Source organism: Nymphaea colorata, chromosome 13, assembly GCF_008831285.2.
Source record: "Nymphaea colorata isolate Beijing-Zhang1983 chromosome 13, ASM883128v2, whole genome shotgun sequence".
In the NCBI taxonomy this organism is placed as follows: Eukaryota; Viridiplantae; Streptophyta; class Magnoliopsida; order Nymphaeales; family Nymphaeaceae; genus Nymphaea; species Nymphaea colorata.
Window position 1 is genome coordinate 14,862,858 of NC_045150.1, and position 16,560 is coordinate 14,879,417.

General features: G+C 41.1%; 1 protein-coding gene across 2 annotated transcripts in view; it reads left to right on the forward strand.

Annotated features, from left to right (window-relative positions):
• The first annotated feature begins 2,167 nt into the window (after positions 1 to 2,167).
• The window catches only part of LOC116267249 (uncharacterized), a 48,986-nt gene continuing 34,593 nt past the window's right edge, over positions 2,168 to 16,560 (forward strand). The window contains exons 1-5 of one of the 2 annotated variants that reach the window (XM_031648875.2): positions 2,168 to 2,418; positions 2,511 to 2,641; positions 3,917 to 4,047; positions 4,972 to 5,116; positions 5,246 to 5,286. In XM_031648875.2, coding sequence (XP_031504735.1) covers positions 4,044 to 4,047; positions 4,972 to 5,116; positions 5,246 to 5,286 — 190 coding nt within the window. In that variant the 5' untranslated portion in view covers positions 2,168 to 2,418; positions 2,511 to 2,641; positions 3,917 to 4,043. The remainder of the gene's footprint in view (positions 2,419 to 2,510; positions 2,642 to 3,916; positions 4,048 to 4,971; positions 5,117 to 5,245; positions 5,287 to 16,560) is intronic. The other variant, XM_050081159.1, reaches the window with a different exon arrangement.

Here is a 16,560-nt window from a genome sequence, read left to right on the forward strand (position 1 = left end):
CGATCACATCAGACCAACATCTATATAGCTAAACACACTGCACATGAACCTGAAAAACAAAATCTAAGAGAAAACTTCCAATGGACAATCCTCCAAAGACCTGCTTCTTGTTCGTTTATGACCATTTATAAGGTATGCGCTAACAGTGTAAAGGAGAACGCAACTCACAGGACCTGTGACGGGCAAGGACTCACAAAAGATAGGTGAAACACGAAAGAACTGCCCAATTTTGAACAGCAACAACATTTTATATAATTTAATTTCAAAGGGCATAGATTAAAGGGGCAAGGTAGCGTACTGGGTGGCAAAGTAGTCCGGCTCTTATAAGGACTCAGGTCCGAGTCTTTAAGTGGTCACTGTCACGTTCCAGTGCGTTTTACTTCTAGTCCGGAAAAGGGCCCGAACCATGCTATGTGAAAACCCGGGGAGGGGGGGCAGTGAACTTTCTTAGGGACGGTAGAATGAGCCACTCACCCTTTAAAAAAAAAAAGAAAGGGGCCAACTTGGGATGTGTTATAGTTCGACTCTTGTACCGTACATGTAAATTGAAGCATGTGTAGATAGAAGAAGAGTTTTGGCTCCCACTTACCCAAAAAGTATGCAAAATTTCATATTGTTCATACAATGTTAATAAGAATCCAATAGGAGGCTGTGGGTTCCTGTGACGAGCATGACACATGAATAATTAATATATAAAGTGATAAATGAGGATTAGCAAAAGCAGTACCATCACATTCCACTCAGTTATATGCTTAGAGAATTTATGAAAACATTATATATTCCAAAATTATCAAAACATTGTATACCCTTTCAGAAAAAACTAAGAAAAGACACCCAATATTATTGGGATGAAAAAGATAGAAAACATATAATTAGAATACAAGAGATATGCAAAAACCATCCAAAATTAGATTTCCCAGACCAAACATGAAATTTCATTTGGAATAGAATCCGACGCATAAGCAAAAGCTACGGATCAGTATTAAAATATACATATCAAAACAAAACACACATATATTTAAGCAGGCATCATTCAAGAAGTTTCAAAGAAAATCAAACCAAGTGGGAAATAAACCGCAAAGAGCTAATTGCAATTTATTATGCATTACTACATTGTGAGATATATGTTGTCTTCACAAAATTCATTGTGAGAACAGACAACACACAGGTAAAACACTGGATTAAATTGAAATTAGAAAATTTCATTGTCAAAAAAGATATTAGAAGGTTAGTTAATGAAATTAAATTATTTGACTTCTCCATTGAACTACTAACGTCTGCTGAGAATAGTTATGCAAATGTATTGTACAGGAACCCACAGCTGGATGGATAAAAGAAACATATATAAGGATAATGGAATGGAGAAACCCATATCACATCCGAAAATCATATAAGGATTTATGAGGGGTTGCGGCATTAAGCCAAGTCTATCAGAAATAATATCTGAACACAAACATACACATCCACTTGCAGAAACATAGAGTTGCGGGATAAAACCCAAGTCTCTCTATGAACACAGATTTATACTAACAAGACTCCAACTTGCAGGTACTGAAGAATGAGGTCCTTAACCTCAAAGAGAAAGTGGAAGTATTAAAAACACAAATAACTAAACTTATGTCCTTTGTGAGAGATGTACAAAAACAACTGAAGAAGGATCAGACCCAGATCCAGACTGGACCAGTCCCAAACCCAAATAGAAGGTGCCCAGACCCAGAACACAGAGGAAAATCCGCCCACACAAACAGAAAATCAAACTAAACCCATATTCTTCAAAAACCATAACCTGAATGCTTGGTTTTATATGAGATTTTCTGCTCTAGATCTGGTTTCTTGATTCAAAACGGATGGTTAATTGGACCTGTTTATTCAGCGCAGTGATTGGTTTCACATGAAATTTCCTAATCAAAACCGGGTCACTTTGAAACCTTGCAGTTCTTTGGACCTGCTTATTTCACCCGGGATACGGATCCTAATTTATTGGATAAAGGTTTTGTAAACGCATTAAATCGATGAAATATTCGAATACGAACATCCTTCTTATCCTGTAGCTGAGGAAATATATTTATTTTTAAAAAATTTCCAGTGTAACAAAACGCGGTTTTTTTTTTCGACCGTTGAGGTCGATTCAGAAAGCATATTTGTTTTGCCCGTTAGGGCACGCAATCTCCCGTCGGGCTCCCCTCGTCTTCCTCTTTTCTCTTCGTCGACGCCCTCTTTTCTCTTCGTCGACGCTGCTGCTGCGTCAATGCCCTCGTCGTCTCTTTCGCCCTCTCACTCTCCTACTGTGTAGGTAATCCTCTCTCTCTCTCTCGCTCTTTGTCTTGCGAGTTTCCCCGTGTACCTGAGAAACGAGGTCGCTGAGGGCTTCGAGGGCGCTACTCCATGCCCTCTGACTTACCGTGTGCGATGTTGTTGGTAGGTCGTCTGGTGATCTTGTACGCACGTCACATCTGTTTTCTGCACTTATCAGATCTTAATCCCTACTTGGGTTCGGTTCTATTTTGCAGAGATCGAAATCCCAAAGAAAAGCGGTGGCGAACTCGATCTGGGTTTTCTTCTCCACCCTCCTTTGCATCGTCTTCTTATCCTCCAAGTCATGTCTGGCTTTGTACGAAGATGAAGTTGGGGTCATGGACTGGTGAGTGGTTTTGGCTCATACTTCACCTAGTAAAAAATTTTCTTGGATTGTTCTGCTTGGAGGATTTTTGTATTGGCGGCAGTCTAGTGGAATTGGTCATAGGATTAGTATTGTCTAATTCCTAGTGAAATTCCCATTGATTATCAATTGATGATGCTTAATTCCGAGTGAAATTCGCATCTCTTATCAATTGATGAGTCGGTCTTTTACTCTGTTGGGTACCTGTTCTGTTCGAGCCATATTGCCAGAAGAGAGTTTGAAGCAATGAGGATGCTATAATGTATTAGGATTTCTATAATCCATCAAACAGGCTTCTTCTTCACCACCAATGTGATAGTTAGGAAGCATAAACATACAACTTAAGGCTTAAACAGGAAAAAGGTTGGCAAAGGCAGTTCTTAATTTATGAAATCTGAGGCAAAATTCCGTGTTGTAATGTCTTTATTTATTTTTTTCGTTATTCTTTTCTTTTTTGGAGTCAAGATGAGCCGTGTGAACTATAGTTCATATATGGCAGCGTGGAGGCTGAAGGTGTAGGATGAATTTTGTCAAATTTGAGTATGAAAATTTGGATGGCATGTTTTTGGCACCCTTCTTCTATTTTTTTGTTTTCCAATATTCACTTCCAATTTAAATGCAAAGAAAATGTCCACTACTATTCTCAAATTCCAGATCAAGCTCAAAGTGGAGGCTTGAATATGACCACTATGTTTCGTTAAACCTTGGAATGGGATGTCATGGAAGACTGTAACTGGTGGCAGCCTTTTTCATCTCTCAAAATATTGCTACAGTTATAATTAAATCACGCGAAACTACTAATTGCAGCTGGGGGAAATGATCTGGAAACTAATAGCCTTACAAATTTGAGATTCAGACCGGTTGGGCCTAAATATCAAGATTGTCTACAATATGCCAACATGATGACTTCAACAAAAATACATTACATAGAATATCCATATCAGTAAAAACCACAGTTAATGCAACAAACCTCAAAACCATTATTTTTTTGAATGAAGGGGGTTTGTACTTCAATATTATTCATATAGTAATTGCAATATTTAGCAACTAATTCTTATGTTTCTGCTAATATCATTGAATTTTCTGTCGTCAGTGTCATTAGTTACTGATTTCTAGTTCAGCCATTGCTATGCCCTTATCCTTGTTGTTGGTTCAACTGCTCAAGAATTGGCCATTTGCACAAGAAATATATTGCATTACTTGAATTACTGTTGTATGTGAACAAACCGAGTGAGTGGACCTTTTTCCTGATTTCAGGTGATAAGCATTTAGCAATGTTGCCTGCTTCAAAGATCAAGAGTGTGGATGCAGCCAGTGAGTCTGGAGTTTGGATACCAGCAAGCTCATTGATGATTGAACCTCTGAAGCCACATTCTTGAAGTTTATGAGTATCCCTCTATTTCTCTGCATCCGTAAAATGTTTTCATTGATAACACTAAACTTTAAGAAGTGATGCTTTGTCCGGATGCAGTTCATTTTAACTGTTAATCAATTGCTTCTTTGCTTGGGGAGCATTGATAATGTAGAGGTCACATGTTTCATTCTGTTCAGCTAAGAAAAAACTAGGATTTCTTGCAGTATCATTTATGTTCACTATTTATGGAATAAAAGAGAAATGCAACTGTTTGATAACTGCATCCAGTTGATAAGTGAAGCGTAGGTCTTTTTTTGTCAATTTTCATTGTGCAGTACTGATCTTTTCAGTCATCTAAGGCATCGATTCTATGAAGTTCACTTTTGCATCTTCCAGAAGCTTGATGGAATTTAGAAAGCTATTTCCAGTTTCATTAACTGCAATGCTTCATACAATCCCAATCGTTCTCGTTTCTTTATAACTTAATTCCTTCCATGTGTTTTTAGTTTCAAACTCACCAGCTTTTCTCTTATGAAAGTGGCGACTCCTGATTCTGTTCTCTTGTGTAACTGACAGATTTTTTCTGCCAATATACTTTTAAGGCATTTTTGTCTTCAATGGAACAATCTTATTTGTGTTTCCTCATTGATGATGGAGCTTTTGCTTGTTACTCTTGTTTATGTGCGCTAGATCAATCTTTCTCTTCCTAGAAAATCTGGAAATATGTTTCTTTTATCAAACTAAGAAATAATTTTTTGGAAATATGGAAATTTATTTCTCAGTCATCACACACACATCAAAATGGGAATCGGAAAGTTTTTTATCACTTCATTTTTCCAGGAAATATATTTCCAATTCCACATTTCCAGCCCATCAAACGGGCCCTTTATGAAGCCAAAAAGTTATCCAACGGCCATTGTATTTAGAATTATTTGCTTTCCTTAACATGTAAATCCAGACAAGCTTCCAAACTCCCGCCAACACACTCTCTCCCTTTCCTCTCGATTAAACCTCTCAGCCGCAGGCTCTTCCCCTGCGTCGCCCCTCTTCTTCTTCAACTGCCATGCAACCCGTCTCCCTCCGAGCTACCGCTCTTCTTCAAGGTATGCATTAAACCTTCTTTCTCCATTACCTCTCCCTTTCTCTCGCTCAATCCAGGTTCTGAGTAGGCCATGGCCGACACAAAACGCCTTTCTCTGCTTAGATACTCATTATTTGTCTCTGATTTACAGCCCTGACCAGCGGAACGAAGGTGGTCCAGCCCTAATCGCTGGTGGGTGTTCTCATATGAGGTCGTTTTTTAAACATCTAGGTTAACTTGTTCTCTCTCTCTCTCTCTGGCTAAGGCTCTGCGTCTGGCATGGCTGACGCAGCTCTTGTATGTTATCTTTTCCTGTCTCTCTCACTCATTTGTTGTCTTCAATGTGCTAGTCCTCAAGTTGTTTGATGAAATTTTTGTGTGTATGTACACTTTGTTTTTTTATGCTTCAACAGCACTTTTTTGTATTTCATTCACAATGGAGTACGTTAAGTCGGTCATTAGCTTTCATAAGTGTATTCTCAATTAATTGAACTCTTTAACTTCCCCTTTTTCATGTTATTCTTTGAGGTGTCCGAGGAGAAGCAGAATTATTTAAATCAATATTGATTTTGTTCTTGTAGTTGTTAAAAGTGAGTAAACATATATGTATGTAATCATCATGTGATCACCAATTGTTTTCCAATCCAGTTATGATATTTGTATTTCTGTATGCATTCATTCATATGAGTTCTTCTGCATTGGAATGCCAAGGGATTGGTTAAACGAGTCTTGATCTGTGGCATAAGTAAATGAAAATGCTTGCTGTGGTGGACATGATTTTCAAAATTGCTATGAAACATTGAATATCTTTTACTGTAGATGGCATCTACTATGTTAGGAAGTCAACATTATGTTTTTTTGGCTTTGTGTAATCTTTTATTTTTTATTTTCTTATCTTTGTAATCTGTTTTTTTTTCCTATTTTCTGCTTTCCCAGCTGAATATCTTAGCTGTAGAGAGCTAAGGGCTCTGCAAAGGCTATGTTTCAAGCTGTTGGAGATCCCAACAGCTCATGTGGTTTTATGTTTGTTGGCTGATCAAGCTCTTAAAGAGCTATTTTGTGAGATTCTTAATAAATTAATTTGGGAGTCAGACATGTGATAGATTTGCCTGTTCGTGAGATATTCAGTTTGTTCACATGGTATCGTAGCTTGGCTATGTGTGATTTGTTTTGTTCGTCAAGTTGGGCTTCTTTCTCAAAGGAAAAATGAGACGGTCTGCAGCTATAAATTTTTCTGGTTGATTCTGAATTAGTTGTTGACTGATTTGAAGATTTGCGTCAGTACCAATTGCTGTGGCAATTAGAAGACTAGTTGCATATGTTACAGTTTTTTACAACAAGTACATTGAATCTTGCTGTTGCTGATTAGGCTGAGAGGATTGAGCTGTCATGTTTTTCATTTCTAGTGTGTTATATCTCTTCAATAATCTGAGTTAATTTATTCTATGTGAAATGGAACTATGGAAGGCAAAGAGTACCTTTTCCTCCGACCATTCCTCAAAGTTGCAACTACAAATTATGTGTCGTGGGCTATGTATGGAATCCATCCTTTCATCTTATCAACCTTCAACTTTCGCCTCAGCTTTGGAAGTGCTGTTTTAGTTGGATAGGAGCGCTGGAATTAACTTTTTCGCCTAGTCATTTTTTTGCCTTTTTCTCAAGGAACCCTTTTAATAGGAGAAGTATGAGGAATTCATCTTGTTATGAACCCTTCCACCACAAAGCCCTACTTCCACCACAAAGCCCTATATTTACACGGGCAGTTCAAGGGGGATGATTTCTTGTTATGTCTAGTTTGCAAAAACCATCCTAGTCGGTTTTCTACTTCCAACCATAGGTCACTTGGTTTTATCAACGTACTCATTTTGAAGGAAAAGGGAAAACAATCTAGGTAATATATCACTTGACGTCAAGAATTTTTTAATAAACTTTACCAACTATTTTGAAAAAGAATTTTGCTGCACTACGATGTACCTTCGCTTTGTCTTAGATATTCCTTTGAGGGTAAAGGAGGAAGTTTCAAGCCCTTGCTATCAGTCAATTGAAGGAGAAGACTGGAAAGATTCTTTGTGTGAGCTATGAAGATGGGTTCAGTGATGTCGAGGAACTCAAGGATTAGGAAATGCTATTCGCCTTTGCAATCAAACATCTACAAGAATCAAACATGAAAGTGTGATGAGGTGGAAGCCCGAGTGTTCTTTGAAACCTTGGCAGGTAGCAAAATTAGTGTTGAGAGATGGGCTCGGGGCGAGTGTAGTTGTTCCTCTGGGTTAGTAATCGAGAGTATTGGGTATGCATAAATGTGATTTATGTGTATTCCATGAAGATAGCAACCTATGAACATTTTGTCTCGTTGAAACTCACAAGTTGAAGTGGGTATGACGCGTGACAAAGCTACACAAAACCATCAAAGAGATGGTGTTCTGTAGTAGCCTTTGGGGTGGTGAGGTACTTCCCTCAAAGGTGAAGGTCGGCCTAAAAAAAAAAAAAAAATCAAAACGACAAAGAAGGCAAGCAAAAAAAAAAATAGAAGCAATAATAGAAAAAAGAAAATCAATGACAAAAGAAAGCAAGAAAAAAAAAGTGCCTGCCAAGGGATGAAGGACATGAAGGCTGAAGTCTCTAACATTGATTGTAGATCCTTTGTGGGCGAATGATTCAAGGTTAATATGAAGCTGAGAACAATTTCTTTATTCTCATATCTTGAAAATGGAAAGAAATCCCTTCATGAGATTTGATAGCATCGGTGCGATTCCAAATCCTAATACTTCATCGAATACTTTAGGTAAAAGAAGGTTATGTCTTTTGCACACAACATGCACTAAAAGCCTATGGTGAAAAATTTTGAGAAGAATAAGCCATTTCAAAGTTCAATTCTTTGCAAAGAAAACTGGACGTCTTTTGCTATATTCCTAATTGGTGAGTATACGAGGCAATACTATTTTAGTTGAGGTTTGGTCTTATTTTTGAATGTCAACCTGGTTTAGAGTCCTTAGACTTTGAGACCCATGTTCAATATTTATTTATGGTCATGCTTAGTTTGAGTCCGTTTTATGAAGTGCGTAAGTTGGTCAGAGTACTTACTGTGTATACTCTAGCATAGTAGGGACATGGGTTAAAGTAGTGTTGTGGTTCCATGCTTGTTTGTTAGCTGAATTATTTTTTCATCACTTGTTCACTGAACTTATGTATGTATTTATGTTCTTAAGGTGTTGCTGGTTTTGATAGTCTGGTTTTTAGTTTAAGATAGTTCAAATTTTTTATTGATTTGAGTATTATACTTTGCCAAGTTGAATTGTCTAATAGTGCTTTTGATCGGTTTGGTTTCAAATTTTATAGAAAGTTAGTTTCTAAACCATCATGAAGCATCTCTTGTTTGAACTTTGCCTGAAGAGAATTTCTTTTCTGTTTGCCTTTTTTTGGGGTGCGTACTAAGTGCTCAGTTACTGTTTATCACTTTATTGTTCTTGGGTAATAGGTTAGTCCTGTTGATGGAATAACATTGAGAGTTGCAAGATCCTGGTGATATGATTGAGCAAGTGAAGGGATTTTTCTATTCTACTTCTTCTCTTCTTGGCACAAATCTTTGCTTTCCTCTTCTGGCTGCTCATGATGAATATGGAAAACATAATACTGCAGAAAACCGATAGAGTGCTAGTCCAGAAAAAAAATCATGGTGGTAGATCTCACTGGCATCACCTAGAGTTCGTGGTCTTGATGTACTGAGGTAGTCTTATATGTTTCTTGTTGTTGCTAGCTACATTTTGCTAGTAAGAGAATTTATTGGAACTATAGGCACCACAGCAACGATTCATATTTGTTGATTATGCAACGCTATTGGCGTTTTTATGAGTTGTATCTGCATGTTTGCAAGGTTGTAATACGCTTGGGTGGTTGTTGGATGCCACCCAAAACCTGGTCTTGGTAAAAAATCAGGTTGTTGGTGTCAATGATGATCGGATTACCCAACTGGAAAATAAAATGGCTGGAATGGACACTAAGTTAGACCCTCTAATAAACCTCATGGCAAACGTAGATAGCGCAAGCCAGCAACTTAACCGTCGGGTAGAACAGGTAGAAAAGACGACCCAAAGTGTCCTAGCCCGTGAGACTAAGGGGAAAGATAGCTCAAGCCTCAAACTCTCCGAGCACTTCTTATGATGCACGTAAGGAGCAAGTAGACACAGAAAATCAGAATGTTTTGGTGGAAGTACTCTGAAGATTGTTGAACCAACCACAACCTCAACTGGAAGCTCAAGTTGAAATGAGACGGAATGATGCAAGACAAACCATGGCTAATAATCGAAACCAACGTGAAAGACCAAACCAGATTCCCGAGGCCTATATACATGATTTGGACAGCATGGAAGATGATCAAAGGCAATTAAACGGCCGCCCAAGCCTTTCACCCCACAAACTCACTATATCACTCAGCAAGAAAGGGAGCACCGAATTAAGAAAGGCATGTGTTTCTATTGTGATGATAAATGGCAGAAAGGACACAAATGCAAAACCTTGAAGATGTTTGTGTTTAAGGATGAGGATGATGAAAACGAACAGCCGTCTAGACCTACCAGCGGAAGAGGACAAGTCTTGCCATTCCTTAACCGATCCTACTAAGCCCAAGGCTATGCGAATGGTAGGGTACGTGAACAAGCAAAGAGTGTTGGTTCTCCTTGACTCAGAGACACACACAATTTCATGAGCCTAGAAGCAGCTCAAAAATTGGGATGTTCAATCAATTCTAGATGAAGCAACTGTCAAAGACAGATATCCCATCCCGGTCATAAACGAACTTCTAGATGAGTTAACGGGGTCATCCATCTTCTCCAAACTTGATGACGCGCCAGATATCATCAAATAAGGATGGAGGAAATGGACGTACCGAAGACGGCGTTTAGGACTCATGATGGACACTATGAGTTCCTAGTGATTGCCATTTGGCCTCATGAATGCACTAGCTACTTTTCAGCGGTGAATGAATGATATTTTCCGGCAGCACCTACGGGATTTTGTCTTGATGTTTTTTGACGACATCCTTGTTTACAGTAAGAGCATTGAGGAGCACGCATCACACTTAAGGCAGGTCTTGCAGATTTTGAGGGACCATACGTTATATGCTAAGAGGTCTAAATGCAACTTTGGGTAGACCTCTATCGGCTATTTGGGTCATATTGTGTACCAGGAGGGGAAAAAAGCTGATCCCAAAAAACTTCAAGCGATGAAGAAATGGCCATTGCCTAAAGACCCGAGAAGACTTCGAGGCTTCCTAGGCCTAACGAGTTACCATAGGCAATTTATTCAAGGTTATGGCATGACCCGTATGTTGAAGAAAGGCTCGTTTTCATGGACGGAGCAGTCACGATAGGCATTTGATCAGCTGAAAACAGCTATGCTATTAGCTCCAGTATTAGCCCTTCCCGATTTCACCAAGGAATTTGTGGTAGAAATCGACCCTAGTGACATGGGTGTTGGTGCTGTCCTTCGTCAGTCCGGCCATCCCATAGCCTTCATGTCTAAGGCCCTTACTTGCAGAGCCAAGCCTCTGTCAACATATGAATAGGAGTTATTGGCGATAGTGTTGGCATTAGAGAAATGGCGTCCTTATCAATTACTTGATCAGTAGGAAATTCACAATGAGAACCAATCACAATAGCCTATGCTACATGGTAAAACAACGGGTTTCAACTCCTACGTAGCAAAGGTGGCTAGCCAAGCTACTTGGCTATGATTTTAGCATTGAATATAAGCGTGGGCCTGAAAATACAGCAGTTGATTCGCTGTCACGCCTAAACGAGCAGTTGATGACATTTTCAGTCTCGGAGACCGATGTATGGAGTTGGATTTTAGCTGCACTTCCAATATATGGAGTCGGATTTTAGCTGCACAAAACAAGGACGAAAGTTTGAGATTATTGATAGTTTCGTTGCGCCAAAATCCAAGATCTATACTCCATTAAAGCTTGAAGGGCGATTTATTGCAGCACAAAAAACGAGTTGTTATACCTAAGGCATGAACTTTGCACACTTCCATACTTCGGCAGCCACGGGCCATGAGGGTGTGGCCAAGACCTCCAGCCGCATCAAGGCACAATTCTAGTGGGAAGGCTTCAAATCGGATATATGTGAGATGGTGAGACAGTGCCAAGTTTGTCAAAGGGAGAACAAAGGGAGAACAAAGGGAGAAATATGAGGCAGTCAAGCCTTCCGGATTATTGAATCCCTTAGCTATACCGACTAGGCCTTGGGTAGACGTCCTGATGGATTTTATAGACGCATTGCCCAAGTCAGAATACAAGGAAGCCATGCTTGTAGTCGTGGATTGCTTAACCAAGTAGAGTCGCTTTGCTCCGTTGCCCAAGCATTATCATGGGCCTATGGTGGCTGAGGTATACCAAGACTACATTGGAAAGTTGCATGGATGCCACACACTATTGCGTGCGATCGTGATTCCATTTTTCTGAGGTCATTTTGGAGGGAGTACATGAAGATGGCGGGGTCTACACTTCTTTTTAGTACCGCACACCATCCCCAAACCGACGGTCAGTGAGATCGTCCATCGCACTCTAGAGACATGGCTGAGATGCTATGCAGTGGATAGGATAGACCGAACACGTGGGTTCGGTATCTCTCTTGGGTTGAGTGGTCATACAACACCAGCCAACACTCGAGGACATGGGTAACGCCATATGAGTTCTGTAATCTGTTTGGGTAATCTTTGAAATCTTGTGATGACCCTAGCTTCTGAGCATTTCATTTCTATTACATTGTTTGGATTTGATGTTGTTAAGTTTTTGGATGCTGAACCTATCTGAGAGGAGCTGCTGAAGAAGAGGATGAGCGCTGCACTGGACCTGAAGATGGAGAATATGCGCTCGCTGGTGCTACAGGCAGTTGCCACGCCCCAATTCCGAAATCTCCTGGGGTTCTATACTATCTCCGGTGACGTATTTGTTGATTAAATTGCCTAACTTATTGTAATCAGTAGTGACTTCTCTCCTCACTGTTTTGGGAGAATCCTGTGGCTGTTCAGGAGCAGGGAGCTTGACCAAGTCGTGGGACTGCAGCTGCATTGCGTTGAGATCGCAGAGTTCGCCGGTGCTTCCGGCGATGGCCTCCCTTGGATCAACACTTGACTGGGGTTCAATTAGTCACACGGTGACGATCTCCACTGTTAAAATATAAATCCTTCACCAGCACGTTGAAGAGGAGTCTCTTAGGATTCCACCTCCTTGTAGAATGTGTTAAGATATTTAATGTCCTTGTAACATGTGAAGAGTCTCCTAGGATTCTATGTTGTAGTTAATATCCTTGTAATATGTGAAGTCTCTTAGGTTTCTATGATGTAATTAATGTCCTTGGAGCTTGTGAAATCTCCTTGGATTCTACGATTGGAGACTCTTAGAATTCTGGAAATGGGATTATAAATAGAGGCCGTGCAAACCATTTTGGCCACGGCTTCTTCTCCTCAGTTTCTTCTTGTTTTCTCTCTCTCTCTCTCTCTCTCTCTCTCTCTCTTCCTGCGTGAGTGCTGTTTTCTGGTTACAGATATTGGTGCTAGATTTCTATCATGGTATCAGAGAGCCAGGTTACGTTATCTCTACCAAACGAAATGCCCAAACAGGTCTGATCTGGTTAGAACTATTTTCTCATCTTGTCTCTATCCTGAATTTACTTTTCTCTTGCGCAATTCTTGTTCGTTTTTTTTCTTGCTTACCCAAGGACACATCTTGTTATATAGTGTCTTCTTTCCCTCTCATCTTCTACCTATATACCATTCCTTTCTGCTGTCATGGAAAACCTTTCGCATTCTGGCATGTCCTCAAGTTTTCTTCCTCACCTTATTACCGAAAAACTCAACTATGAGAATTATCTGATCTGGAAAAGGCAAATCATGCCTTTCATAAGAAGTCAAGGCCTCTTTGGACATCTCGATGGTTCAACAAAGGCTCCACCAATAAAATGAGGCAGGAGAAGTTATTGCTGTTCATGAAGACAACAATCCTGAACATGCTATGTGGATGAGACGTGATCAAAGTTTGGTTGCGTATATTTTGTCCACTTTATCTCAACAAGTGTTACTTTCAGTTGCAGAAGAATTATGGGAAACCCTTGGTGATACATTTTTCCAAATATCAGAAGCTCGAATTATGTACTTAAAAGAAAGAATTTCTGAGCAAAGGTTCAACGTCTATCATTAGGGGTGCACAACGAGTCGAGTTACTCGAACTCGACTCGTTTAACTCGACTCGTTAGTGTAAACGAGCTGCTTCATTAGTTAAACGAGTCGAGCTCGAGTTCACGAGTCAACTCGTTTAACTAATCGAGTCGAGCTCGAGTTCACTTTGCGAACTCGTTAAAGCTCGACTCGGCTCGATTAACATACCGGTTTTAAAAAAACCGGTTCACTAGTCACGACTCACTTTGCGAACGGGAAAGGGTTTTTTTTCGTTCTAGGGTTTGTTAACTTTGTTTTCGTTCTCCCTCTCTCTCTCCGACTCCGACTCTCCCTCTCTGGCCTCTCGGCTCTCGCCTCCTTCTCCGCCTGTGCTCCCGCCCTGCTTCACTGTGCTTCTTCTCCGCCCGCCTGTGCTCTGCGCTCCTGCTGCCCTGCGAGGCTGCGTCAGTGTGCTCTCCGCCTCTCCGCTTCTCCAGTCAGTGATATCCAACTCTCAAGGAAGAGGTTCTGCCAGCAGTGTAGCAAGTTCGGTGGCTCTTTTTTCCTTCTTTGTTTGCCTTAATCTCTGCTTTTTGTTGGTTTCGTTGACGCATCAAAAGTCTCTTTTCAGATGTCTATGGTGAATTCTGACAGTAGCCTATTATTTTCATGGTTTGTGCTTGATTTAAAGAGTCTTACTTAAGATTCCAAGGGTATCATGCATAATTTAAATTGAGTATATGTGCGATATGATGCTTGGCTTGCTCGTATTTCTGCCGCTTATTTCATGAACTATGGTCGGTCGTTTGTTAAACTGGGAATTATGGATTTATGCTGAGGTTATCGTCTGGTTTTTCTGGGTACTTCCCTCGATTCTGTAACTTTTACCGAACTGTGTTAAAGAGTTTTCTTTGTTTTTATTGCTTTATCTTGTTTGTGTTAGGTGGAAGTACTGATGAACATCTGAAGTCTCCTTTTCCCCTATAGTTGTCGTTGTCATCATTAGCAGCAGGACCATTATGTCTATTATGGATAATGTCGTTCTCCTGTTGACAGATTCCTTTATGGCTTCTTTTACAAATGGCACTCTAGTTTCTTATGATGAAGTTGGTTAATTTGCTGCTAGCTTGATAACTGATGCATTTTTATTGTTTAACGTGTTGTGACGGAAAGTTCTCATAATGGATCTAGGCAGCAGAAGAGAAATAGGGAAGAAAAGGAAAAACTGTGGAGAAGATAATGTCTTTCTCTGCCTTCACCTAATCCCAAAATATGCTCTGTTTTACTCTTTCTTTGGTCTTGGTTATTTGTCTGTCATGCTACTTATATGTGCTAGCAAAGGTATATCAACCAAATAGGGTACAAGGAAAATTAAGTGGACCATTTTCTAGTTGATAAGTTACATGACCAGGTTCTCTGATGCTTAGTCATCTGATGCTTTTGGAGAGCTCTCGGGTGTTTCTAGACTTGCTGTTTTCTTCTGTGTGATCCATCACAGCAGTTCGAAATGTATCCACGGTAGCACTTTCCTTGAACTTCAAAGCAAATGTAGAGAGGGTGTTCCTTCCTTTAACAGAACTGTTAAGGATCAGCCTATAGTTCCCTTTAGTCCTCATTATCAGTCTCGGCTTCCCAATCCCATCTGTGGCAATGTTTAATTTCAACTCGCCTTTGCCTCTTTCCTTCCAACCACCATCCAAGAATTCATACAATGAGGCATCAGCCACAAAGAATGCCTTCTCATTTTCTTCACTAGTTTCAACTGGGACCTCCTGCATCACAAGCAGAGCATTTCCACTGGATTTGTTAACCTCTGTAGATGAAGAACCAAGACCCAGAGGAGATGAGCTTCCATTGTTTGAGCTTCCAGTACCAAACAACGGCAAGGATGTGCTGCTGCCCTTTAAGCTAAAGGTAGAACCTGAACAAGAACCAAATCCTGATGTGCTGAAGCTGAAAGAACAATCTGTTTTAGGAAGTGTCCCAAACGAGAAAGATGGGTTAGAAAACCCACTACCTGCAAGACCAGTAAAAGCATTCCGGCTGCCAGATAGCTGCTGAAATGAATTCAGAGGAGCTGATTCAGTTCGGGTTCCCCCACCATTGGCTTCTCCTTCACTACTCATAGCTTTTTCATTTAAATATGCTGCCTCAGTTTTATTGGTCGCACCAGGCTCAGTCAAATCTTGAGCAGAATCATCCATAAATATACTTAGATTCTTGTTTACAGTCAAATCTTTATACTAGGTTCTTTCAGTTTCTGTCATGGATGCATCTAAATATATGTCTGTCACACTATTTCAGTTTATGTCTTATGCTTTCTGTTGAAGTATGTTAGATGGGTCTCGGGACCGGGTCCGGATCCGTATCCGATCCAACTTGTAGCCCTTGTTGGGCATTATTTAAGTCGTGTAACCCTAATCCTTATGGTGTGAATGAAAGACTAAGGAGAGAGAGAGTCTGACGGCTAGTGGGCACCGGCTCCTCCTCATTCGTGGTTTTTTCCCTCTTGTTGAGGGTTTTCCACGTTACATCGTGATCGTTGTTTCTCTTTCTCTTCTTGTTCGTGTTTCTACATGGTATCAGAGCCGACGAGTTTGGGAAATTTTTAGGGTTTGTGAAGTTCCAACCCTAATATCTCTCACCGCTACCGCCGCCGCCGCTGCCGCTGCCGCTGCCACTGCCGCCGCTGCCGCCGCCGCCGCTGCCGCCGCCGCTGCTGCCGCCGCCGCCGCCGCTGCCGCCGCTGCCGCCGCCGCCGCCGCTGCCGCCGCCGTTGCTGCAGCAGCCACCGCCGCCGCTGTACCCAATACCACCGTCGCTGTTTCCGCCGCCGCCGGTGTCACCCTTTGCGCCATCGCCATCGCAGCCACTCTTGCGGCGTCGCTCTTGCGCCGTCGCTCTTGTGTTGTTGACCGTCGCCGTCACCGTTGTCCCTTGCGCCACTGCCTTTTGCGCCGTAGTCTTGCTTCCCGGAGAAGAAAGAAGATATGCGTGCTTAGGCGCTTCCTAAGCTTGCCTCCCCCTATTCACGTCACTTCCTAGGGGTCTTTTGCAAATCCGGTGAAGTGCATCCGCCTCTTACCTGCAATATATTGCTTGGTTGATCTTTGATTCCATCTTCTTGTTTTTGTTTGGCGCCCACCGTGCAAGAAGAGGTGGCTGGTCCGTGACTTGGTAGAGGGCGTAAAGGAGGAGAGGAGCATAACTTGAGGATTGCCTCAACGTCCGCCGGCGCTCCGGCGATCGCATCCCCCTTTCCTTACAAAAGACCGGGGTTAAATTGGTCTTACTGGTGAAGGCTTTCCT